The 26,517-nt window shown below is 41.9% G+C and overlaps 1 protein-coding gene across 1 annotated transcript; it reads right to left on the bottom strand.

The window, feature by feature from the left end:
• Positions 1–1,584: 1,584 nt before the first annotated feature.
• On the bottom strand, positions 1,585–21,031 carry LOC139060192 (polyisoprenoid diphosphate/phosphate phosphohydrolase PLPP6-like). Its single transcript, XM_070539150.1, has 3 exons — positions 20,937–21,031; positions 16,136–16,388; positions 1,585–14,948 (listed from the first exon to the last, which is right to left on the bottom strand). Exons 2-3 carry the CDS (start codon positions 16,368–16,370, stop codon positions 14,536–14,538), a joined length of 648 nt encoding a protein of 215 aa, XP_070395251.1. The 5' UTR covers positions 16,371–16,388; positions 20,937–21,031; the 3' UTR covers positions 1,585–14,535.
• Positions 21,032–26,517: the final 5,486 nt, after the last annotated feature.

The following is a 26,517-nucleotide window of genomic DNA, read 5'->3' as shown; positions in this document are numbered from 1 at the left end:
TTGGCAGTTATGTCAATGTGCTGGAGACGCTTGTTAAGCCTTGGATGCACAAGGTGGCAGCTGGAAGGAAGTGTTCCAGCACGACTCAGCTCTGGCACACAAGGCAAGGAAAACAGAATCATGGCTTTGTGACAACATGCCCAACAACTGGTCCCCTGACTTGTGCCCCTCACCTCTAGTCCCAACTGCAACCCACTCGACTTAAGATAGTGGGGTGCCGTTGAGGCAAAAGTCAATGTACTTGGTTCTTGGTCATCATGAAGAATGCCCTGAAAGAATCCATAAAGCAGGTGATGATGAACCTGGACAGAGAGGAGGTCAAGTGTGCCTGCAGCTACTTTGTTTAGGCTTGTAAGGCAGCTGACGAAGACCTTCTTCAGTGAAGTATGCACAACTTCAAGTCAAAGGCCTCAGTCATTTTGTGCTGGCAAGACTTTTCAAGGGCATCGATGAAGCGTAATTTTACTTACTATGCCATGTTTATCGAGCTTTGAGTGGTCAGACTGGGGCTTTTAAACAATTTATCATGGTTGACAAATGCCAATTACCCTTTTCACATGCTAGTTGTTTCAGAAAGCTTTTGAAAAAGGTATATCAAAAAGTGGGCTGAAAACCCAGAAGCAACAGCTCAGGACCAGTGAAAAGTTGCCATAATCCCTTACATGCATGAGCTTTTGTGCAGCCTTCAGAGGGTTGTGCAATATGCCAGTGTGAAAGTGGTGTTTTCTGCTCCTAACAAACTCGACAAGCCAATTGGAGCCTAAAAATGTGTCAAGGACAGAATACCAGAGGCACATAAAACTTCAGAATTCTAGGAGTGTGTGGAAAGCATTGCCATATACCTTATACCTCTTGCATACTGTAAACACTATGTTGAGCAGACTGCTGGCTGCTATGTTAATGTCGAGAGTCATGTCAAGTGTACACATAACACTGACTGTCAGCTCATGGAAGTACCTGTGGGTGCCTGCATTTGCTAAAGGAATGCACCATTCTGAACAGTAAAAAAAAAAAAAGATATATAAATAAATATATATATATATATATATATATATATATATATATATATATATATATATATATATATTATTGAGTGTGGTAGACGTTGCATAATTGTTTAATGCAAGAAATAAGCTGAAAAGATGGAGCGCTTAGGAGATGTCTGTGTCAGAACCCTTTCAACTGCTCTATCGGAGGCAGAGTTATAGCGTAGATAGCAACCTTTTTATTTTGACAAATCTATTTCTTGTGTAGGACAGTTCGCTTGTAGTGATATGATAATGGCCTCTTGCAAGCATTGTCGCACACATTGTCAAGTAAAATTGTTGGAAGTAGGGAATGTGTGTTATCACCTGTGCTTTTGACCAGCCTTTTTTACGCTATGCAGTGAAGTATGCCATAACAACTCTCAAGTACCTATGTATTCTCATGCAAATGCTGTGCAAGCGCCATAGTTCCTTAAAAATTACACAAAATTGTAGTAACTGAAATTTCTTTTAGCACTCAAATATTGCGCCTTGTGCCATATTTGTGAGTACAGCTTTAAAAAAAGAAGAAATAAATTACTACATATGACAAACCAAAAACAGGACAAAATTGCCTTTTTTATTGTTGTTTAAGTATATACTGCAAAGGAAGCAAGTGACACACCCCAGTAACATTTATACTTTGAGTTCAAAAGATCACACAATAGATCTCCACAGTATAAAGAAACGCTTTACACAAGAGTTCGATATCAACACAACTTTGTAAACAAGGATGGAAATATGGGTAGATTTTCACTAAATTGAGTGCAGAGAAACACGAGGATAAAGGAAGGCACATTGGGCACACAGGAGCTTGCGTGTCCAAAGTGGCTTCTTTTCTCCTCGTGTTTCTCTGCGCTCAACTTCCTTCAGTCAACTTGTAAAACAAGCATGCCACTTTGTTACACATAGACTAACACACAACAGGTACGACAACTTTGTCTTGCAGTCGTTACCCACCACATTTTATCGCTTGCTATCACTGCCAATGCTGGCCACTGCATATCGGACCACATTTTCACTTTGCCCAACGACCGTTAGAGGTAGGAACATTATTACGCATACATCGATGAGATTTCTGTGCCCTTCAGTATGGTGTACTGAGAGAACAATAAGAACCTATTTACATGTAAGCACAGAATAAGAGAAGAAATACAGCCATCCAGAAATATTCAACCATAAAAGCCTAAGTTACATGAACAACATCCTTATCACAGTTGTGTGAATCTCGGTTCAATGCACATGGGTGACCCAGGCATTGAGTGGCATTAGTGGGAGTTAATGATGCCGATATGATAGGAAATTGCATAATTAAGTCCCTTTAAAAGAGAAATTGCATGCAATGATGCTCGTAATTTGTACCCACAATACTACAAAGAGAATTTTTATTCCTCTTTAATCACAGTTTCAGTTTACGCTCATCCCTAGCCAGACCAAACCCTATGATATTGCACTTGTCACAGCAACTTATCTAATAGACATTTAATACAAGGTGCACATGTATGCCATTACACAAAAGTTCAGCCAATGACTAAAGCACAAAGTGTATGAAGATTTGTGTTAAATGTGCAGTTCAATTCATGATTATCAGGTGTATTCACAATATCCTTTGGTAACAGCACAACTGCAAAATAAAAATTTGCAGCTGTGCTACCACAGTTTATATTGTGCGTATGCATATGCTATACTACTGGGCTGCAATGAAGCACATGCTATACATATAAACCACAAACACCCACTCGTACCTCTACATCCAACCATATTGACAAGCAGTACAATTCACATGGCAGTGTGGGAGGTCATGACAGCAACTAGCTGCACAGACATGAAAAGTTTGTGCATTTCAGTAGAATCTAGTAGCACTAGAAAATTCCATTACAGGGTGTGCCATAAATACTGTCACAAGGTTTATGCCTATACTCCATCTCAAAAACTGGTTGCAGCACTGTGGAAGCTATACGAATTCTTAGCCAATAGGAAGGTCGAATGCCCCTCGTGACGTGCTCACCCACGTCGCGTCATCTAGTCGGCATCTGCTTGCTATCCTGTTATATGCTCTATGGTTGGCTCCATAGTCGGTGGATTGATGCAAAAAATGCACACATGCGACAGCAGAGGTTCGCTTTACCTGTACGCTTTCCCTGCAGTTACCTTGCAGCCTCCTAAGCAAGAAGTATGGACAAAAGTCCTTAGAAATGTTCACAGCGTCTACTTGGCGTTTGCACGCTACTGTCATCATGTACCATGCTAGAGTGGAGTAGTAAATTAATGATGCAGTGAACAATTAGGCTTTTATAGCGTTCCGCATCGTCAACGCATCACCAATGCTAATGTATGGCCCAATCTGCTAACTAGAAATCAAACCAGTTTTATGGCTTTGTGCCATGTCCATAGTCCTAGCAACGTGAAAACAAACTGCCGATCTTAATAATTATGACAAAATGTACCTAATGATTTGACCTCCAGCTTCAGACGGACTTAGCAACGACGGATTTTGCCGCTTGTTTTTTGCTGACGGGGTGGAGAGCCAGGAGCAGGTGCGAATTCGGATCGAAGCAGGCGGTTGGTGCTGTATGGGCGCTGCCTTGTTGCCACAGTTGGGGTGGCTATTACAGTTACCGGCAGTAACTGCCACAGTAATTCTTGGTGTACAATGTGCATGTGCAAAGGTCCTAAAATGTCACGTATTACTGTACTATGCCATGTAGCGAGCAAAAATAAAACTCTCTAGTGTAGCCAATAATCAGCCAGTTATGCCCGGAACTATGTATCGCTGCGCAAGGATATTATCAGTGAACGCCTCGTACGTTCAGCAGTGCTGCAACCAGCTTATGAGATGGAGTATAGTATTTTGGTTGAGAATAAAAAAATCCCAGTAGATCATTTGTAAGGCATTTACCGAATGCATTAGGAATGCAATACAATCCATTTTATTGAATGTCTCCGATCTTGACCTTGATGATGGCCTTTAAGCATTCTGGGTAGGCCTAAATCGCAGCCTGCAAGGTATTCCCAGACCAGAGAAATTTTTATGCATACTCGTTCCTGCAATGCTTTTAGGGCAACTATGCTGGTATGCCAATGGGTGCGGGTCTTCTTTTCAAGAATAGTACACACAGATATGTTGTGTGTGTGGGCTATATGTGGGCTACTCTGATCCATAGGGTTCAGATCAGGGTAGTGCGCTGGCCACTCTTCAGCTGGAATAAAGTCGGGCGTGTGAGCGTGACACCCCTGCTGTAGTGTTGATTTTAAATTTGATTGCTATATCCTTGGTCGATATAGAAGTGAGGCTTCCTCTTGGTGCAATTTCTTGGTCACGCAGGGCATATGCGGTGGAACCCAAAGCGACGCAAAGTGATTTCAAATGTCAGATTTTTGCACTTAATTACTCTTTGGAGCCTTGACTCTGGGAGGATGATAGAGCGCTGCATATGCAAGCGCATCAGCTTTTTCATTGCCAGAGATACCAATGTGGGAGGGAATCCATTGAAACTTTACTGTGAAGCCTTTGTTGTTGAGTTCTTTCACGATGGCTAGTGGTTTGCGTGGAAACTTGAGGGATGGCAGACCACGGTATAGTTGTTGTAACGTGGCCTTTGAGTCCGTAAGGACAACCACATTCTGTGGAGGCAAAGTCTTTAGTTTGTGCAGAGCGGAAGCTATTGCTACGCTTTCCACAACTGTCGACGAGGCTATACAGTCCAGACGGCCAGACTACGTATATCTTAGAGATGGAATATAGAATGCAGCTGTGCAGTGGTCTTCGTCTGCTTTGACAGAGCCACCTGTGTACACTTTTAGGCGATTCGGGTAAGTCGTGTTCAGATGTTCCAGGACTGATGACTTGGCTTCTGCAGATGGAATGCTGCTCTTTGACTGCAATCGTGGTACGCTTGGGTTGCATGTGATGTCCTCGAATGTCCAGGGTGGTTCTATCCTTTCCCTCTGTCTCGAGCAGCACAATCTTAATATGCGAAGCGTGTTCAGTGCGGCATAAAAATGTAAGCGTGGCCTGTTACCTATACGTCGTAACAGGGCTTTGCCGGGCGTAGACTCACTCAATCGTAGTAGCTGGATCATGTGAGCCTGGAAAGCCTGAAGTCGCAGAGGGCGCGACTCAGCTTCGTAGAGCACTTACTTGTTTGACGCTGGCTGAGGGACTCTAAGGCAAAGTTGGATACCTTTTCTGTGGACGGCTTCTAAGCACTCGTATTGGCTCTCTGAGGGTGACATCAGAGGTAGCTGATACAGGATCCGACTGGTAACCAACGCTGTATGTAGCCGTAGCATCGACGTTGGGTGGTTGCCCCAGCGTATGCCAGTGACTCGCTTGAGCACATGTAGCCTGGGTGACGATGACACCGCAACGTGGTCAACACCGCGGCACCAGAGTAGCCTGTGGTCTAAGGTAATGCCAAGAAATCGGACCTTGGTGACTTGTCGAATCTGGCCATCCAAATTCAGCGTCAAGCGTGTAGATTTTCTTTCCACTCCAGGAAATAGTACGAATTATGATTTCTCTGCTGATAGTGATAATCCTATCGTTGCCAAGTGGCCTTGAATGGCTTTTACTGCTCCCTGGGCTATTCGTGCGAGGCGGCGATGCTGGTAGCCAGAGACCAATATGCAGATATCATCGGCATATATAGATATCTTCACTGGTGTTTGATGGTTTAGTGCTCTTGGGAGGCTACTCATGGCAATGTTAAATAATAAGGGAGATAAAACACTCCCCTGTGGCACGCCGCGAAATATACGTATTGCATCGCTCAAAGCGTCACCAAGACGAACTCTGATGCGACGATCATTGAGGAACGTATGTATGAAGTGCAAGAGATGACCCGTGACGCCTATAACTTGTAACTGGCTGATGATGGCTCTTTGAGACACGTAGTCGTAAGCCTTGGAAACATCCATGAAAACAGCAAGTGTCGACAGGCCATCCGCACTGTAATGTTCTATGTGGCTTAGCAGGTCCAGCACATTGTCTTGAGCGCTTAGACGCTGCTGAAACCCAGTCATGCACGATGGTAGTTTTCGACCCTGCTAGACATACCAAGCGAGTCTCGTGCACGCCATCTTCCCCATTAGCTTCGCTGCACAGGAGGTCAGCGATACCAATCCGTATGAGTCCAGAGCTGCAGGATTCTTTCCAGGCTTCAGAACAGGTACCACCCATGCTACCTTCCATAAATGTGGGATATCCCCGCTGGTCCACACTTGTGGTTAAAAAATGCCTGCCTATCACGTCGTCTTTCAACCGGTAGGTTAGTCAGCCTCTGATTACTGATAAGGTCAGGTCCCACCGCACAGCGACGTCGGAGGCTGCTCATAGCTAGTTCCAACTCTCTGAGTGTGAAAGGAGCATCCATTAGAGACGACGATAGCGGCGGAGGCGGGTTGGTTGTGCCGGCTGACCTGCCGGAAGAGTATATTTCAGCAAAGGCATTCGCAAGACAAGCGAGCGTCTTGCCTAACTTCAATGCTAGGGCTTCAAATGGCTTGCTTGGTCGAAAGTGTCCAGCAAAGTTATTAACGACCCACCATATCCTTGGAACTGGCATGAAGACCGATAGGCTTTCATAAAATGTTGCCCATTGATCGCTTCTTAGTTTCCTTATGTAACGTCGACTCACTGCGTTAATCCTGTTTTATATAGTCTTCATTGGTGGGTCGCCCTTTGTCCTCATCAGCCTCCGTTCCGCTCTTCTACGGGCAGCGCATAGATTTTTGGGCTTTAGATCCGGAGCGGGGAAGTGGTCGGGTAGCTTCAGTTCAGCGGTAGCTAATCTCTTGCTACGTAGCATGTCCACGAACAGGTCTCCAGATGATTCGCTTAGGCCGTCCCTGTACGTATCCCAATGTGTCACAGGACAGGATCTTCGGCCGCAAGGCTCTATATCCAGCAATGTTAACGAAGGCAGGAAAATGGTCGCCGTCCATTTTATCTTTACTCATCTTTGACGATGCAAGGATGTCCGCTGAGTGTAACGTCAAGTCAATGACACTGTAAGAGGCTGGTGGTCGAAAAAACATTGGCTGTCATTTGCCATGCAGAGTCCCTCGGTGCTTAAAGCACTAACAAGTTGTTTCCCACGTGCATCAATCGCCTTGTTGCCCCAGAGAGTATGGTGCGCATTAAAGTCCCCATATATAATCCTCGGAGCTGGGCAGTGGCTGCAGAGGTCTCTTATAATTTCTCCCATTGAGACCTTCAGGCGACAGCTCAGATATACAGAGGCCACGCTGAGGCTTCGGTTTCCCAGCCGCATTTGTACAGCAGTGACTTCCAAAGCACTGCTGCAAAGGTCCTGAACTGGTAGAACGTAATGTGGTATTTCACGTCTGACATATAGCATGGCACTTCCGTTCGAAAATGTCAGAATACTTTGGTTTCCATGTGCGACATAACCAGCAATTGATCTGAAACTTGGAAGACTAGCCTTGGACAGGGCCAATATTGGCACAGGCATGTTGCGCAAGGAAAGCGACAGTTCAGGTAAATGGCACGCAAGACCCGCACAGTTCCATTGCATAATAAGTGGCAGCTTTGGGTGAGATGGTGAACATTGTGTCCTGACTGCATCTATATTGCTGGGTGCTTTAAGAAGAGGCAGAGCTTAGAATCACTGACTCGAGAGCCAGGACTACGTCGAGCATGTCCTTCATCGAGCTCTCCGGCATCTTCTCTATGTGTGATCGCAAGGCCTCGAAGAGAGCACGTAGCACCTGCTGACAGTCCTCCTGTGGTGTTTTTTCATCGCAACGCGATTGGGTTCGCTGCAGTGCAGACACATAACTTCGCTGTTCCGGTTGTTCAGCCGTCTTCTTGTCTACGGGGCGTCTGTTCATTGATTTGACTGCTTTAGCCGGTCCATTGTGCGATGGCACCACTGTGTCCTGAATTTCTGGAGAAGGCTTCAGGCTTGGGAAATCAGTTTCACTCTTTGAGCTCCATTTGATTTTGTCCGACTCTCTGCGACTCTCCGTCTTTTTCTTCGTCATATTTTTCTCATCCTTTCCTGTTGGCCCCAAGATAACTGTTTTCTTTCGCTTTATTGCCGCTGCCTGCGTAGGACACTTGCTATAACTAGCTGGATGACCACCACTACACTTTGCAATGCTTTTCTCACTGTTGTCGCCGACACGTTCAGCTCGAAGGCTAACCTTCTGATACTTCATGGCTGGCATTGGATTCTTTTCACATTTTTCTTAAAGTGAGAAGAGACCACAGAGAGAAGATAGCCATTGTGGTTTAAGTAATTAAATTTGCCACATTTGAGAGCTCAGTGGAGAATCTTGCAGTAATTTTTGGAATTTTGGCAACCTCGGAAAGAGAATGTCTGGCTTCACTAAGGGACGAGATTGTGGGTTGATGTGAGCTAGGGCATGCCATTTTTTAAAAAATCAACAAACCAGCATTAAATATGGTCAAAATACCAAAGAAATACTGAAGAAACAATGTGGAGAAATGCTAAAAAATCAGAGGCACTATTACTGACCCAAGTGTGTGATAGCAATTATGGTGCACCCTGTAGAACATGATAAGTAATTTAACTAAAAGCAAGAAAAGTGAACCTTGCTTTTCCATGGCCACTAAGTCCCAACAACATCGCAGTGTAAACATGTCACTGTGACATGCAAGTATGTTTAACCTTTCGGTAATCCACACTTGTCACGTTATACTTATTGGAATTCACGTTGTGGCATGGTCATGCATCAGCGAACTCCATTCAGATTTCAAGCTTGAAGTCACACACGAGCCTCCAAGAAAACATTGTGCAAGCACTACAACTGCGACTGGCGATTTCAGGAACAACCAGGTCTGGCATAAGTTCAGGCGTTCTCTGTTTTCGCAATATCAGAAAAGCATGTCTAAATTGGGAAGACAACATAACATGTTTGAGTAGTATGTAGAACTGTGAACAATCTTCTGTGATAGCATCCTTGCATTGTAACTAAGAGCAGCTACAGGCACACACATGCAAGACATTGCATAGCACTCTTGCTTATCAAGTTGTCTGGCTAGAAAAAACATTCCAACATATACTGAATCCTTATATATATATGTAAAACTTTTTTTCCAGTACAAGAGGTTCTTTTTGGCACAATTATTAGTCATTATGGTCAAGGCACATAACTATGGGAGATAAATATAGTATCGAAATATTCCACTTCAAGCGTATGCAAGCCTGCTATCAGCAACTAAAATAACAATGATATGGTGGATGCCATAACAATTTTTAGCCGCGAGGTTAAGGTTTTAACAAAATTTATCAAAGAGAAAAAGCAAAAGAAGGAACTTCAACTGTGCCTGAATCTATTCTAGCAGATAGTTCGATAGCTTTGAAAAATTAGACTTTTTTAGTATATACCACTACTGTTGCAATGATCACAAAGACTGAAAAAAACATGTAGCACAATGATTAGCTTGCAGTTCTTACGACTGCATATGTGCAATCACGTATAGTCTCTTAAGAAAAAGAGTTCTTACAATAACGATTTCGCAAACAAACAATAGGTAGAAAACTAAAAAAAAAACTTAAAAAGACATTGGTTAAAGAGTTTTATTTAAGTAACTTCATCATTGAAATGCACTCCATGATACTTGTTTGACTGTCACGATATCAGCGCTGTAGATATTGTAAAACAAAACACATGCAGTCACCAGTTTCAATATTTGTGGCCCACAACTGATGTAAATGACCATTTGCACCCTGCATGTATCAGAAAAGTAAAATAACCTGTTATCTGACAAAGCATGAATCAAGTTTTAACTCTTCATTCCATGAGGCAGAGTGAAAGAAAATGCCCTTGTTTTAAGAACCAGTCTGAGGAAACATCATGGGCCATTAGTATTTTTCATGGGCTTTGTTAGTATGAAAACCCAAGCTAGTATGTGTCTACAGTGATGTCTTGCTTACATGAATGTTTATGCAGCACCTGCCGTGTTGTGCAGAAGCAATATTCAGCAGACATCACACATTCTTTCAAGCAGCCATATCTCACAGGGCCAGCAAGACAATCAGGCCACAATGTCAGCTAGCTCTATTTCATGTGTCATTTGAGTCAGTGCTCTGCAAAGAAGTGATATGCCTCGGGCAGCATGTGTAGCAGTAGCAGTACCTACACGACAATCAGTTACACTAGGGCTACATATGGAAAAAAAAAGTGTACATTGCATTATTCTGGGAATAATTAACAAGGATACTTGTTTTCAGTCAGATGGCCAAGTAGTCAACATTAGCTGATGGGCAGAGATAACCAGCAAAATGTGAATTTTGTATCACACAGTTGGCATGGATGGAATACAGCCTGCATAATCAGTAGAGTTATTCTGGTAATGCCTGATTAGTTTTGTAGCTGCCTGGAAGTGAATGCACAATTCACTGCTAACTGCCACTACAAACTTTTAAAATTCCAACATTTTGGTGCCTAACACTCGACCCTCACTAGTGGCACTACAGAATGGTGATAGACATACATACTTATGGCATTTTCAGTGTATATAGCAGGTCACACCTTTTTCTCATAAAAAATCCATGGTAGAAGCCTCCGATTCCCACTACACAAAGAGTAAGTGCTTCAAATTAAGTCTTTCCAGTAGTACTCACCCTGGGATTTGACGGCTGTGTTGCTACTCTGCTAGGCGTGTGCACTGTTCTGCCATTAGGAAAATGCTCATATTTTGGTTAGTTACCTATCAACAATTATGGCATTAGCAAGCAGCACCCAAGGTCACCACCCTTTGAAAGTATGCACCATGAAAGAGCAACTGGATAGTTTTCAATTTAAGGTGTGTGAGGGAAGTGAGTGTGCAAAAATGTGGCTTGTGTGTTGTCTTGACATTTTTGTCAACAGCAAAAGTTCCAAAGGCAAAACAACTCAAGGAGTCGAGACATACAAGACGGATTATCCTTGCAACACACCTGCTACAGGCAGTTGTGCGAGTGTGTCCGCATTGCCCAAGAAACACTTTTCCTGGTGGTTTTCAAGCATTATTAGAACCCTGATGCAAGTGCATCAAAGTTGGTGGGGGCAGTGTGTATCACGAAGCAGTGAGGCACGCTCTACTAGCACCTGTGAAAATATTGAGATTGAAGAATAAAGCAACAGGATGCTTTATGACTGTCCCTTCCAACTGAGACTAAGCACTGGTGCAAGCATTCTTACTGATGAAAGCTGCAGTGTTTTTTTCTTTTTTTACCATTAATCAAACTTGTCAGTGATTGGTTAAAAAGCTGAAACACAGTAGATGGGAAGCAACTGCATATACAATTAACATAAAACAACTGCTACAAGGAGCACAGTGTCAACATACGTTAAAGCTTATTTTAAAGATATGAAAAAAAAAGGAATAAGCCAGATACTTACGTAACGCCTAATATGAAAACCACAGATTCTGCTGTGTGCTGTACTTGAGCTGCAGTCTGCTAAGTTGATCCACACCTATTAGGTGCCGCAACATGCTGTGTCTTGCCAGAATAAGTCGTGGTAGCAGACATGCACCACACAATGGCGAAGCACGCCATTCGCAACTCTGCTGCTTTATACAGGGTGTCCCAGCTAACTTTACCAGAGTTTAAAAATATGCTAATGCACTCTAAGGCGACGCGACCAAATGCATGTTGCTGACTATTGTGCGGAGTAAGTAACAATTCTTTTGTATTCTGCTTAATTGCATAATTAGTCAAGATTAATTAACAACAAAGTTGGGCAAAAAATTCCAATTAGGAAGTTCTAGAGCGCTTTGCAAAATGTCAGAAAAACAGTTTCTCACTTTCTATCTATTGGTAGTGTTTTTATGCTTGCTGCAGATGCTCGCGAAATACAAAAAGATACCACGCGACATGCCCGCTTGCACGTCATGATTGCAGCGCTCCCAACATTTCTTGTACGAATGAACATAGCATCTAGCAGGGTGTGCTACTGCTTAAAAGGTCACAACACAGTGACGCAGGCATTGGCTGTGCGTTTTACGCCACTGACGTGCTTCCCTCGCGGCGGTTCATGAGAGCGATAAGCAGGCACAGCCCACAGAGCGTTTGGGAGCGTTGAAATCATGGTATGCAAGCAGACATGTCACGTGGTATTTTTTTTTGTATTTCGCAGGCATCTGCAGTAAGTGAAAAAGCAGTAATGCCTGATAGATGGAAAGTTGGAAACTGCCTAAATGGATGTTTTGCAAAGCACTCTACAACTTTGTAAATGGAATTTTTTTATCTAACTTCACTTCTTCCGAAGTTGGTTAACTAATCTTGACTAATTACGCAATTAAGCAGAATACAATAAATAGCATGACTTACTCCATACAATAGTCAGCAACATGCATTTGGTGGCGTCGTCTTGGAGTGCATCGGCATATTTTTAAACTCTGGCTAAAGTTAGCTGGGACACTGCATAGTTCTTTCAAGGTAAACGACCCACAGTTGCAATTACTGCAGCTGCGCATTACCAGCCCAGTTTTAGCGTTCCACTTAAAAGCACAAAATTGTGAAAGTTTTTATATATTGCAGGATTTCATGTTTCAAGTTCTCCACAGCTTTTCGGCTTGAAAGTATAATTAGCTGCTCCCAGCACCTAATAATTTGACCTACAAGCTAATTTATGTTATTGGACAGGAAAGCATCGTTATATGGCCCCCAACACACACACACAAAGGCATTCATTTATGGGCTTCACATATATCACTAAGTAAATATTAACCTGAGAAAGCCCAACATATAATTTTTCATACGCCAAGTTTGATGCCTCAAAATGCTGATTTAAGCGTGGGAAACTTGATGCAGGACCCATAGTGGTGTTTTTGACATGTTAGAGCAGTTTCAGTTGTGGATATCTCGACAACCCAGTTAATAATTAGTTAATTATTCAATATACTAATTGTTATAACTCAAATGCCATTTCACTGTTTTTTTTTGTACAAATGTATTTTCTATGATGAAAAATAAAGATGATCAAGTCTTAATTTTCGTTAATCTGGAATGGTGTTTGAGCTTTGTGGGATTAAGCACCTTTAATTTCCATTATTACTACTTCTTTTGGTTTAACTGGGCAGAAAGTGAGTATTTTTCTAGATGCAGTTCCATCATTTGAGGATATCTTGGGCTGTTTTTACCAAAGAAAGTAAAATCAGGTTGCACCCAAGACAGAATGGTCTTAGATTTATTTAGCTTCATAAGCTGTGGACGATATATGCTCTGTTATGTTCCTAAACTCTAATCAGAGACACAAACACCAATTTACAATTTGAATAAACATGTGCAGGCATGCGACAATGCAGGGTCTCAGTTTACAACATTGCAGTTTGTATTAAGAGATTGGCATTCAATACCGAATCATGCTCACAAGCTCCATTTCATAAAGAAGGAAATTCAATGGGTTATGCAGTACTAGTGAAAGTGGACCCTTGAAGAACTCCCTTGTCAGCATTTTTTTTATTGAATATGCATTTACTGTTATGACGTCATAAAAAAGTATGTCTTATTTCTTTTCTTGGCATTATACTCTGTATATTCCCTTCAAGAGGGACCTCGTCTAGATGGATAGTTTGATAAGCTCTAAACCTCTAACCTAACTTCTAAAACAGGGACCTCTGTTTATTCTTCCACTAATTCAGTGCACTTAAAAAAAAGAAAAGAAAAAAAACACAACTCTCTAGGCACCATCAAAAATTTGCTATGTACTGGAAGCTGTGAAGTGTCTTTCAGGAAGCAATTTATCAACAATTGTTCAAAATGATTTACTAATGGCAGAGATAAAAGCAAGTGAATGCAAGGGTGGGAGCTGCCTTCCTTGTAGCATAAGCCTTATTCCATTGCCTGGAATAGTGTTTTGCAAGACACACTGCTCTTTTACCTTTTGCTATAGTGGCCTCACATCACACTTATAGCCAAGCCCAGTCCGTCTTTTTTTAAAATTTTTAATCTCTTCCCTTCTTACTGTGCAATGCAGTTCTGGCAGCAGTTTTATGCACTATGATAATCAGGGAAATCCCCCGTGTTCACACTTAGGCTGGCTATTTTTGCGTTGTGCAGTGTATAATCATCTTGGATTTCTTGGATTGTACAAGTAAGAACTTTGACAAGCGTGCGGGCAAGGAGAATGGCTGCATGAATAAAAATAATGCACAGGCTTTCTTTTGAATTTTCAGCAGTTTTTGTGGCATATATAGGTGTAATATTTTGTAGAAACAATTATCACTATGTGATCAATGCAACAGGCTTGCTTATTTACAATGCTAATATCTGGCGAGGAGCCGAACTTTTTAGGAGATGGGCTGATTTTGAAGGCATCTCCAAATTTATCTTAGATGTAGCCTACTGTAAGCTAAAAAGCATCGGCAAACTATTTCATGGTGTCTTATGCTGCTGCTGTATCTGTTGCTGACACTATTTCAAACCAAAATAAGATGCTGATGAAGTGATCGCAACAAAAACACTGGGCTGTAACATTAAGTGACGACACTATCTACAACCAGAGGTGTCATGCCGCCACCCAGCTTTGTTCAAACCTCCACTTCCTTAATGCCACCATGCAGGTTATCAAATGTTGTGAAGAATGATGCAACGATCAGTGCAGTGTCAGTATTCATCCAAAAGATGTTCATGATGATGAAATACTCAATCAGTCCAAGTATGGCACCACCCACCACATCACCAACATAGTGCCGTCCCAGCAGCACCCGTGATGCAACCACAGAAAGGCTCCACACCAATGAAACAACCTTGAAGACCACATTGATTGTTGTGTAGTTCATAAACAGGCATGCAAGGAAGACAACACGTGATGCATGACCCGATGGGAATGAGTGGTTATCGATTGATACCGTGAAGAACATGTCGTGCACGTTGACTGGGGGCCGTTTCCGCCGAGCTACTGCCTTAATACAGGCCACAGCAATGAGGTCCAACATGAGTGCTGCAAGTAGTTGCAAAAATAAGACTTGAGAGTTCGATGGCTTTAAACAGAAGCCACTGCAGGCCACTGAAATCAACACATTGCATTTAGCAAAATATAGCTAAATCTGTTTATTGATGCGAAAACGTCAAATGGCCCATTGAGCGAAAAAGCTGGCATCTGTCGCCTGTAGCAGCAAAACGGCAGCTAAAATTGCATTGCCATTGACTGCAATGCCACATCATGAGCATGCGTCTACAGAGAAAATATGAGAAAATAGTTTGACATCCGTGACATCACATTTACATAGAGGTTCTGAGGTTTTGTTGTGAAATTCAATAAATAAACATTTGACCTGTGTTTTCTCTTCTAGTAATGAACCTCTTAGTGCGAAATTAACAGAAACCAAGTTTTTAAAGAATTCTTTATCTGTCAATGCTGATGTAGTATTTCTCCTTAGTGTCCCCTTAACATTCCCAGCTGGACCCATTTGCTTTCAGAGAGCGGCTGATTGAGTGGATCTTCAGTTATGAGAAACGCTGCAGATATTTTCCACCCCAATATCCACTGCACTAAATGCATTAAAAATGTGCAACAGGAACTGGAACCTGTGCTGTGAGAACAAAGTGGAGCTAAAATGAGCATATATTCAGTGCAATAAGCAATGCAAATGCAGAGAAAATGCGTGCAGAGCAAATACATCACTGCACAGCACAGGTATTGTAGCAGCCAACTATAATGCCCACCAAGAACTGCAACAATTTTTTTGGCACTGTTAAAAGTACAGACATTGAAGCCATTGGTAGGGTACAGTTCTGCTACGGTGACCTGCATTTTTATTCTAACAAACTTAAAAGAAGATTCTGCACTTACCACTGCTCCACTTTCCCTAAAATATTACACTGCATATCCTTTTGGCCTATATGGAATAACGGATTTATTTCTTCTGTTTACAACAAAAAGGAAGCAGAAGCTAAAGGCTGTGTAGTACTATAGTTGAACAAAGCACACACCTACTGACAGTTATTTGATTAATCAAAAGCAAAAGCTGCCATGAACTAGGCACAGTCACTGTGAATGACAGTGAACTGGTCCCAACCAGATACTCGTAATTAAAAAAAGATTAAAAATTCAATCTTCACTCAAGTTATGCTTGGAATCGCAAATATTCTACACATGTAGTTTAAAAACAGCACTGTAGCACGCACCTATCAGCAAGTTGACGTAAAATGCCTCCAAATCTTGGTCAGTGACGAACCAAATGAGTAGGCATGTCACCAAGAGCCATGGGATGCCATGTGCTGAGTACTCAAGCATCTGCATCGTGGGCCGGTAGTGGGCCAAAGGTGAACCATTGTTTGAGGCCAGGAACAGGCCACTTGAGAGCTGCTCATCAGCAGCCTTCAACTGCAGTAGCAGAGGGTGCTGTTTCCAGCCAGACATGGCCCAGCTGCCACTCTCCTGCATGATACAAAATATCAGGTGCAAACTTGCATGGCAGCAACTGCTTAACCGGTGTCTAGAACCATGTACACAGCCTTTACTAAAGTAGATGTAGCCACTAGGAGCATGAGTGTGAAACCTGGCTGTCTCATAGTGCACTAGTGAAACCTCTAGTGCTAGAAGCTCGAGAGGGCAAGGACATGAGTTTTTTCCACTCTTCAGAACTTTCTAGCCGTGCAGGTGTGACAGGGGGTCAGCTAGGTGCCACGGAGTCAGCTATGGTCACACACTCAGTGGCTGTGTTTCTTTCGACAAAGGCTACATAATTTCAAAAAAAAAAAAAAAGAAATCAGACTAAAGTTACAACTACTTGGTGGCACACAGAGCACAAACCACTTGGCTGCACATAGAGCACAGCACTCAGTACCATATTTTTAAAAATTTACGTGCCTCATTCTCCCAAACGCAGAAGAGACTGAGGGTAGGCGTATGGCGAAGCACCCTAGCGAATTTATGCAACCTGATACACCAGAGACAGTGTCACGCATTATGTGGCACAGAACCTGCTACAGTCTCCTCCTATCTGTCCAGTCACCAAAAATCAACAGCAAACAACAGCTACCTGTAGCAAACATGGAAATGTTCTGCTTAACAGCACAAAGGTTTGAAAAAGCACGTACTCTGCACAAGGACAAAGGAGAGACAGATATGGAATTTTTCATCCTTGTGGAAAGTGTGCATGATTTGACTAGCCAAGCAATTTTATGCCTAATAGTGTTTGCTGTTCCAGACACTGCACACACACTGGACTTTGGCCTTTTGCTCTTTGGGTGTAATCTTCTTTTTTTCATTGACTACATGGCAGTGAAAGCCAATAAAGAGCGTGCTTTGTTTTATACGTGAGCATGACATCATGCATCACGTCACTATAGAAGCACGCTCAAGCGCAAGCATGACATCCACTTTGCTCTACCTCCTAAACTGCATCTGACTCCAATCTACACGCTTCTGCCATCATGAACTCCCAATGCACTGCCTCGGTCTACTCAAACCCTGCCATATATTTTGTAATCTTTCAGAGATCTTGCAACCACCAGGACTGTTTAGAGGGACTACCCCAACATTGTGCAAAGTTTCAAGCTACAATTTTTTTTTTCTCACAGTGATTGCTTACAAATTTTAGGAGCCCCCTGTAGCTCCCTAAGTGGCACTCTTGCAATTTTTCAGTCTTAAAACTCCACATGACTTTTCAGTTTTAACAAGGGAACTCTTATGGCATCTACCAGTAGTTACAAACACGTTTCTAATCCTCCAGTAATTTTCATCCGAATATATTGAGTAGAGTAGCAGGATAAAGGACTTTCAGCTCAGGCTGACCCCTCCGCTTTTCCCTCAAATTTCTCTCTCTCTCTCATTTCATTCTCTTGTAGTAACTGTTAAACATGGCGCATCTCGCTCAACCTTGAATTTGTCGTGAAGTCCACCAAAAAGACAGAAAACCCTGGAATCAAACCTTAGCATGTGATGCTGCAAAAAAAATTGTATTAGAGCCCCATCTACCATTGTCATGGCAACATTGTTGATGGAATGCAGTCTCAGCTTCTTATGGTATGTTGATAGTAGCAGCTCAAACAGTAGTGCAGACTGCATGTCTAGTGCAGCACATGTGAATGACTATAAAGGACTGTGGTGATGGTAAACAACAATTTCTCTAGACAACCATAACTTTTCCTTACACTTTAAACTGCTGATTTTCAAGTTTCTCTATACGAATACGTTTCTTGCTTGGACATTGAAAAATTGTGTTAGTTGCATTGAACCTACGCATTGTCCTCCACTTTAGTCAAGGAAGACGTGAAAAAGAGAGAGTACAGGGCAGTTAGCTTTCAACATTGGTTAAAATTAATTTCATATAGCATGCAGCTCTTCAGCCTGTTGAAACAATTCATGCAGATGAATTCAAAGAACTTTCATGAGTGGAACATAACCTGGCCAGCAAAGGCTGTTGTGTTAGAGGGAAAGCTTGAGCTGAGCACCGTTGCGCTCTAATAAATATAAAGGAATATTGATATTCTGCATCAATCAAGATGTTGCTATGGAACTATACTTAGTGACAGCCTATACATTCAGTACATGCTCTGCCCACAAAACTGCAGTGGACCTGTCCTCCATGCTTCCACTCTCCGAAACATAATGAATGAGTGCGGTGAAGCCAGTGCTTGCCCCAACTTCACCTCTGAAAGAGAGCAGTGCTGGCTAGAATTGCTCTGCGAATGTAAATGCTAAGCTAATTAGAAAATAAAAGCTTGTTTCTATATAAAATATTACCTTTGGCTGAGTGCTGATACCATGAGCGGCCATAAGATTTGCCAAGACATTCGGGTTTAATCCTAAGACCAGTGACACAAAGATAAATCTGTACGGATAATTAGTCGTCTAAATACGTAGGAAAACAGAAAACACTCGACCTTATGAAAATGAGCAAATGTAATTGGCTGGCGCATCTATATAAATTCTCTGACTTGGACAGCAGCACATAATTAAGCCACTGAATTCTTAGGTTGTCACCCATTATAGGTGACTAAGTAAAGTGCAGGGTGTTAACAGAAGCTCCATGAAATTTCCCACAGTGACTTGCCAGCCCACCACCCTGAAAAACAAAAATCTAATCAGAAATCTAGTAAGCCCACGAAAAGATTCTTGTTTTTCTTCTTTGACTTCAGCTGCAAGTCATGCATTTAACTGCACATGTGCTCCAGCCTTCCTTAACTTTCATTTAGAGAAAAATTTATTTGGTTCTCAAAGAGCAAGTATATGGTTGCACAGCCTGATGAAACACTACTGTCTTAATTGCTTTGGTCTACATAGTGTTCTACAAGCTTTATCATACAGTAATGGTATAAATGACTTTGTATATTTTTACCAGAATAAAGACCTTAATTTCACTTGCTCTTGTTATGGAGTTCTTATAAACAGGGTTGTGAAAGAAGGTTGGTATATGTGTTTAAGGGTTGAGGCTACTTCTACACTGACTGAAATCTTTATTTAAGGATATATCAATATAAAAAGCAGGCTTGAAGCTAAGTTGTTGATGTAGATTTGAAACTTATGCAACGGCTATTATTTGGCGACATTTAATAATTGTTTTAATAGTTTAATTGTGTGGAATATGTATAGGATGAAAAGTTTAAGCAGTAACAGTACTCGACACGAATGGCTGGAAATGATCCTGTATGCAGAGGTTAATCAATCTTTTGCAGTAAACATAACTTCATCACTGCAAGTTCCGTGCTTTGGCTTCCTCTGGTTTCGCCATTCTGCATCTCATATGCATAAAACTAAGCCTGTGAACTGCTGATAAGAGCACTCTTTATGCCAGTTTCCTACATTCTTTTTCCTGGGAATATGCATTCTTTAAAATTAAGTCAATGTGCCCGATCAAGTATTGCAACTTAACTTGCGACCCAATACAGAGAAAACCCGTTTATGACAGCTAGCTAGAGCACCGTTCGCGCTAGTTCCCTATATTTCTTTTTCTTTATTTTAAAGCGGAAGCCGTAAGTGGCTCATACTCCCTGTGGTCATGGAAAATGCTGCGTGCGGTACAGAAATTTTAAGTCATGCGAGCTCGCCTCGCGCAGGCACGCGCTCGTGCCACTGCTCTCGCGTTTGTCGTCTTCTTCCGCAGCTGGCTCCGATGCCGCTCATCATGCAAAAAAAAGAAAGAAAAAAAAAAGAAGGCGATGTTAATTACGATATATAGTTAATTCAGGCACTAGAACTCACGATCTTCGGTGGGAGCCGGACCCTCGAGATTATGTCGAACCCACAACGTTTCGTGTTAAGGCGAAGTTAACTAAGGCACCGTTAATTAATGCAGAGTTGCGGTATTCGAACCCAGCGAATTAAGGCGCAGTTAACTAAGGTAGCGTCAATTAAGGCATTCAAATCCACGACCTCGGGGGGGGGGGGGAGAAAACAAGTAATAAGTAACGAGGTATTCGAATGTCATGCAATGAATGTCTTGAGCGCGCAGCTTTCGCTCTATGGCGTATATTGTAATGTGACTGTCAATTTCTTGCAAAAAGGTTCCTTTTCACATACGTTCCTTTTTATTACACTGTGCTCAGTGAAGCATAGCGACTGTATTACCTGTGAATTACGCACAAGGAAAAAAAACTGACGGCAACCAGCGAGTGCGTAATTCGCAACGACCAAAAATCCGTGTGCACGCTGTGCAGACCACGGTGGTGCAGTCGCTTCACCTTGGTTTCACTTGTTGGTACATCGCACGGATAATTTTGCTTATATGGTAAACGGCTTGACCAATGAAAACCATTGTGGACTGCACCATTCCGCAAAGTCCATCATGCACGCATTTCCCTTCAAACACTTTGAATACATTCACAGTAGCATAACCACACAAGCGAAACTTGAACAGGTGAAATGAATGCAGTGAAACGAGGCAGAGCCGCTAAACGAAACCGAGTCATATTAGAAAGCAAAGTAATATGTGACGCTACCAAACATTCCACTAAGTATGGAAATCGTGAGGTGAAGGATTACCTTAAATACTTCTCACAACCTTCTGCAAAGAGATCACACAGAGAACAAACAGCGCATGAAGCAACACCCAAAAACAGAACAACATAACAAGCCGGTAACCTTGTGGCTAGACGACTTTTCATTTTGTTCCAAGCAAAAATCAGTTCAAAAAAATTTTAAAATATTACATAAAATAAATGCTGTAATTACCCTAATATTCTAGACGAGCAGTATTCCTTTCAGTGATGCGCAAAGCATAATTTTTTCGGCCAAAGTGACACATGGTATGTTTACAAATACAGCAACGTTATCTGATATGGGCCGGCGTTGAGCGTACCCGGTGGTTCGAACGAGTGCGCTGGGCGTACCCGGTGGTTCTAACGGGTGCGTTGCGTTCACCTAAATAGCCAACTTATTACTGATTTGGCTTGGCTCCCGTTGGATTTTTAAAAGGCGGCGGTAGTGCGCTTTGGACATTTCTTGAATTTCTTGTGAGCGTCTGTGCAACAAGGTGTAACCTTTCTCTATGGTGAAACCTTTACGAGGTGTTTTTGCGTTGTATGTTCGATTTAAGTGGTCTTCGCTGCCGTGGTTAGTTTGTTTGGCTGGTTAGTACATGTGCAAACGGTCTTTTGTGATGTTCTGGAGTTGTGGAAGGTCGTCGCCCCTATTGCAAGTACTTGCGTTGTCGCGACATCATTCGAACACTATACGATCAGAGCAGAAACAAGTGCTGTAACCTACCCCGGTTATTGTGTAGGAGTCAGCTCTCGAAGTATTGGTCAATGCACGGTGGGAGCCCGTTTTATCTGCGGATGCGTGCTTGCACCAACTCTGACTCAAACTCTGATCATTCGGGACCTATGAAAGCAGTGCTGTGTTGTTTTTGTTCCCTGCTTAGTTCGCCCGTTTACATACTCGCCTGAATGTGTGCTATTGTGGTTTTTAAGTTTTCCCCCGTGGGTCTGTACCAGATACCTCGCATTCAGCTGCTTGTCACCTGTGGTCGTTTATAACTTTGCTGCAGAATTTTGTCCTTAAGTCGAATAAACTTTGGAAGGAAATCGTGAAGCTTTACTCCCGGAAAGCGCTTGTACGTCCATAGAATTTACAGTTCAAATGCAACACATATCCTCATTTAAATTTTAGAAGAATTTATAGTTTCCGTAAATTGAAATTGCAGATAAACAGAATTCAATAAATTGAAGATTTCTATATGCACACCAAATAAGTTCTGCAAAGTAAAACGGTTTGTTACATTAAAGTTCAATATATGGAGGTCTAATTGTACAAAATTGATTGATATAGGGGTTGATTGGATACAGGGTGTGCATATTTACATGCCTGGTTCCGTAGTCAGTCGTTACGTGCCCCTCTACTTGGGCAATAAACCAAGCAACAATGTTAATGTTTTCGAACTGTTCACCACACACACCAAGAAGGTGATCTAAAACCTCCAGGCATATGGTGACTTTCTGTTCCAAAAGAAAAAAAAGTAATAGTAATAATGTGTACAGTGGCACAGCAGAGTAAACAAACAAAAAAGCTGTCTTTTTAAGACAATGCTACATTTTTTTTTTTCCTATTTACAGCAGCTGTGCAAGGTGTTCTAGACCAGTTACGATATTTGAAAATTCAGTGTGATGGGCCAGTCTGTTTCCCTTAGTGTTATAATGGCCTCATATTCTTGCGAAGTTAATCATATGACTCCTGTATCCTTACTACATTGAACTCCTGAAATGTTTTATTCCGGCCACTGCTCCTCATCCACCATGCTGCTTCTGCTTAATAGTTCTCAAGGCAATTATATTGCCCTCCTCTCCCTATTATTCAGGCAGAGAAACAGATCCACATGGCCATCACAAACTAATTATCACTTGCACATGCCCTGACGTTCAAAACATTGCAGTTTAGCTGGAAGCTAGAATCAAGCTAGAAGCTAAAGGGAAGCTAGGATTAGCACTAGTGAAATGTGAAGGTTGTTAGCAAAAGTGCCCACAGTGTGTGAGGTCACAGTTTATGCAAAGATAAAAGTTTTGAGAAAAATTGTATAAATTTTGCAGTTGATATTGTTGTTTTATTAATGCTGCTCTTGCTTTAGTTATCCTTTTTTTTTAGTCACCATATGTGTTAAATGTCACAGCATTTGATATTATAGCATTGACATATATCAGTGGGGTGGGGGGTCCTCATCTGGATAGTTCATTTCTAATGCATACACTTTGCATGGCTTGTTCGCGTTGCCAACACCTACTGTATTACTTTGCTATTAAAACCTTCACAATTGTTTTTCACACATAAATAAAACAAGCAGTCTAAAAATGTTCCTTTGTCTCATGCAATATAGCGCTCCTCTCAACTAAAGCTATATGTTCTCGAGACACAAGTTGGCAGCTACATGTTAGCTGCAAAACCTCTTAAATTTGCAACAATATTGAATATATTGAGACAAAAAAGCTATCTTGGTGAACATAATGCTGCAGATGCTGACCAGCACATGAGTAGTGCTTCTTTTATTACAAACATTTAATCACATTGCAGAGAGTGTGTACCACTTAAATCACAATCATTTTATTGAGATATTTTTGTGTCATTTGCATGTGGCAGAAGCAGGAAATAGTAAGCTGACTCTGCCTTAAAGCAAACATATGCATGAGAGAGCGCTTAAAGCATTACTTGTTCAAACCGAGGCTTTGGTGTCTAGATTTCACGACGAAGAGAGTAAAATGTGAGGTCACTTACCCTGTATTCTGAAACCATCTATGACTGGAAGCTTCATTCCACTGAGATGAGCGCAGTGCCACCCCTTGACTGAAGACGACGCTGTGTTTCACAGTAATTGACATGAAGTTTAATTAAAGCTAAGCAACCGCCTGTGTCAAGGAGTGGGGCTGCTGTGCATTTGAATCCAGGTGGAGGGTTGAGTGGAGAATACAGAAGTTAGTCATCTTTACCGATCCTTGAGCCTCTTAAGAGATTTCCTACAACATTTAAGCTCAGCCTATCTGTTTTCTTACAGCATGGTTATTACAGGTGGTACAAAACATTCCATTGTACAGTTTCTATAATTCTTTGGGAAAACATACATCACCTCACTAAACAGGAATAGGCTCAATAGGTTCACTGGTATCATCTATAGTGTTTCCATCCAAGACCTATTGCTATTACAAGGCATTGCAGACATTCAGTGACGTAGCCAGAAATTCATTTCAGGGAAGGATTCTCCACTGGCCACTACCACTCCCCCATCACCTCTCTCTCTCGCACTATATAAATGTGTGGAGGGTTTTACATCACACCAAGACAAACTCCTAGCACTCCCCAGACAGGAATGCTTTAGCAATGAGGATGCACATTTTTACGTTGCCAAAACTTTGTTTAACTTCTGACAAAAGTTTTTCATTGCTAAGACTACGCCTAAAATTATGCTATCATCCTTGTGCTGTTTTTAAAAATGACTATATTAAAAATAACATTTTGTTTACAAATTGATGTATTTATATAATGTATATTATGACCTTGTTGGTACATTACTTAGGAAAGTGAACTGTGCTAAAAACATGACAGCGCTCTGTCTTGTGTCTTCTTGTTTGCAGCCCAGACTTGTTGCAGTCCAAGTAACAGTGAAGGTCAGCGTTATTTTCTTACCAGATTTGCTAGTGAGTGGTTCAGCCATGGCTGTGTATGGAAGAGAGCGGGCACTATTTTGCAAGTCGCCTATTACTTAATTGCAGGCATTATGGGCATGCTTCCCTGACACCTGCCTATTCTAAAGACTGCAAAGCAGCAAGCACAGCACATGCTATGACAGGGTAGGTGAATCTCAGCTAAGGCAACTGGCCACAGCTATCTGGTGTTGAGCGATCGAGCAGTGATGAGACAATCCCCCTATGTTCCATAATTTTTCACTTCATTCTTGATGCCCTTAATGCGTGTCACCACCCTAGCCCCCTTACTGTATCATCCTCCCCACTCCCTGGAGCTCTCTGAAACTCTTTTCAGCTAATCACTGTCCCACTTTTCAACATTCACGGGGTTGTTGAATGACACAGCATTCTATAACATTCCTATATTTATGTTTCTGTGTGGACATCGAAGCCATTCACCTAGCTCCCATAGTTTGTTGTGGCGGCTTCTTAGCTTCCCTGGTCCAGCACCCCATCCTTGATATAGATTGCCGCGCGCAAATCAGCATTCTGTAGGCCTTTCTTTCTTGTCCCGTTTTCTCTCCATTTTTTCATTCTTAGCAGTGTGTACAAACTAGCCTGAGAGCAAGCTCTTCTGAAGTTTATTAGCATAATGAAAGTCAGAGTCAATGGAAAGTAAAAGAAGAAAGAAGAAGGTGGGGGGAGTGTTTTTTATGAGTTTTCTAAACAAGCAAGTTGATATAAGTAAGTTGTATAATAGCAAGCACCAAGTATGAAAGAATAAAAAACACATTTGCACTTCTCGTCTGACGAAATTTACTGTGCTTTTACAGAAATGAAAATCATTGAAAAGAAAGTAAGTGTTTACGTTGAGATACGAGCACGTAATCTGTAAGCCTCGTAAGCTTATGTCAAGTAAAACAACATGAAATCCTGAGAGATTGAGCTTCTTAAGTACACGTGTTATAATAGGAACACCAACCTTCTTCAGTATGATAAAAGCACTGTAGATCAAGGTTCTCCACGTAGTGGAAACATTGTTAAATCTGTTAAGATGTGAATGTGGGCAAGTTGGTAACAAAGTTCTATCTTGCTAAAGCACATTACTGTCCTCATCGAACTAATGACTATAGTTTCTTGTACATGTGTCTTGATCACATTCAGCACAACATTATGCATTTTTAGCTTTCTTTAATACATTCTGTAGCCCCTCAATGGATTCAAGATGCTAGAAACCTATGTTGAACTACAAAGTGCTTGCCATTAAAAAAGACAAGAAGTCAGTTCCTGTGTTAGAAATATTTATTAGTTAGAGAAAGGCTAAAATTTAGTATGAACATTAGCCATGTCTTGAAGTTTTCATCCTACTCATTTTACAGTTGAAGCTAGCTTGCTTCTCAGGTTACTTGTGCTTAGAATTAAAGCACAACAAACAGATGAATGGCTTGCCGGGGCGTTATTCACAGAAAGTGGTCACTTTTCTCACTCTCACCGTAGTGTTTGGGCTACTGCTGGTACTGTTGGCCGCATAGCAGCCAGTGCAGAGCCACTGAGTGTCGTGTGCCGATGTGCCAGTTTTTCTTAGCATGTGGACACTTCTCCCACGAGTTTCTTCGATGTTGTCTTGACGAGGGCCGAACAGTGAATGAGCCAGTTCATCTTGAAATTTTATAATTGGCGTAGAGTTTCCTTCAAGCATGCCACGAATGTTCCACGCATTTATGATGACACATCCAACAAGCAACTCAACAGCTACCTTTCTGTACCACTTGAGTCCTTTTCTAAGGCAGTTGTGGTATAATGTCATTTGGTCACTATAGTCGACGCCCTTTTTTGCTGCATTGTAATCGAGACCGGCCTGATGTTTCATGATTGGTGCACCATCCCTTGTTTTCTTCCCACTGTCCACCAAAGTTGCTTCATATTTGGCGACAGATGTGAGTATCAGAACAGGC

The sequence above is a fragment of the Dermacentor albipictus genome, chromosome 1 (genome assembly GCF_038994185.2).
Source record: "Dermacentor albipictus isolate Rhodes 1998 colony chromosome 1, USDA_Dalb.pri_finalv2, whole genome shotgun sequence".
In the NCBI taxonomy this organism is placed as follows: Eukaryota; Metazoa; Arthropoda; class Arachnida; order Ixodida; family Ixodidae; genus Dermacentor; species Dermacentor albipictus.
Note: the sequence above shows the minus strand (reverse complement) of the source record. Positions and strands in the feature narration are given on the sequence as shown.